The following is a 335-nucleotide window of genomic DNA, read 5'->3' on the forward strand; positions in this document are numbered from 1 at the left end:
CAGCAGTAGCATCAGCAGTAGCGTCAGCAGTAACGTCAGCAGTAGCATCAGCAGTAACGTCAGCAGTAACGTCAGCAGTAACGTCAGCAGTAACATCAGCAGTAGCGATCAGCAGTAGCGTCAGCAGTAGCGTCAGCAGTAGCGTCAGCAGTAGCGTCAGCAGTAACGTCAGCAGTAGCGTCAGCAGTAACATCAGCAGTAGCGTCAGCAGTAACGTCAGCAGTAACGTCAGCAGTAGCATCAGCAGTAGCGTCAGCAGTAGCGTCAGCAGTAACATCAGCAGTAGCGTCAGCAGTAACGTCAGCAGTAACGTCAGCAGTAACATCAGCAGTAAC

General features: G+C 51.9%; 1 protein-coding gene across 1 annotated transcript; it reads left to right on the forward strand.

The window, feature by feature from the left end:
- Positions 1-7: 7 nt before the first annotated feature.
- Positions 8-327, forward strand: LOC106820617 (probable glycosidase CRH1; the record flags this gene model as incomplete). Its single annotated transcript, XM_014825123.1, is given in 2 exon segments — positions 8-106; positions 108-327. Coding segments are annotated over 2 exon segments (319 nt in total), but the record flags the coding sequence as incomplete, so codon positions are not given.
- Between the last annotated feature and the right edge of the window lie 8 nt (positions 328-335).

Source organism: Priapulus caudatus, unplaced genomic scaffold (assembly GCF_000485595.1).
Source record: "Priapulus caudatus unplaced genomic scaffold, Priapulus_caudatus-5.0.1 Scaffold35275, whole genome shotgun sequence".
Taxonomy (NCBI): domain Eukaryota; kingdom Metazoa; phylum Priapulida; class Priapulimorpha; order Priapulimorphida; family Priapulidae; genus Priapulus; species Priapulus caudatus.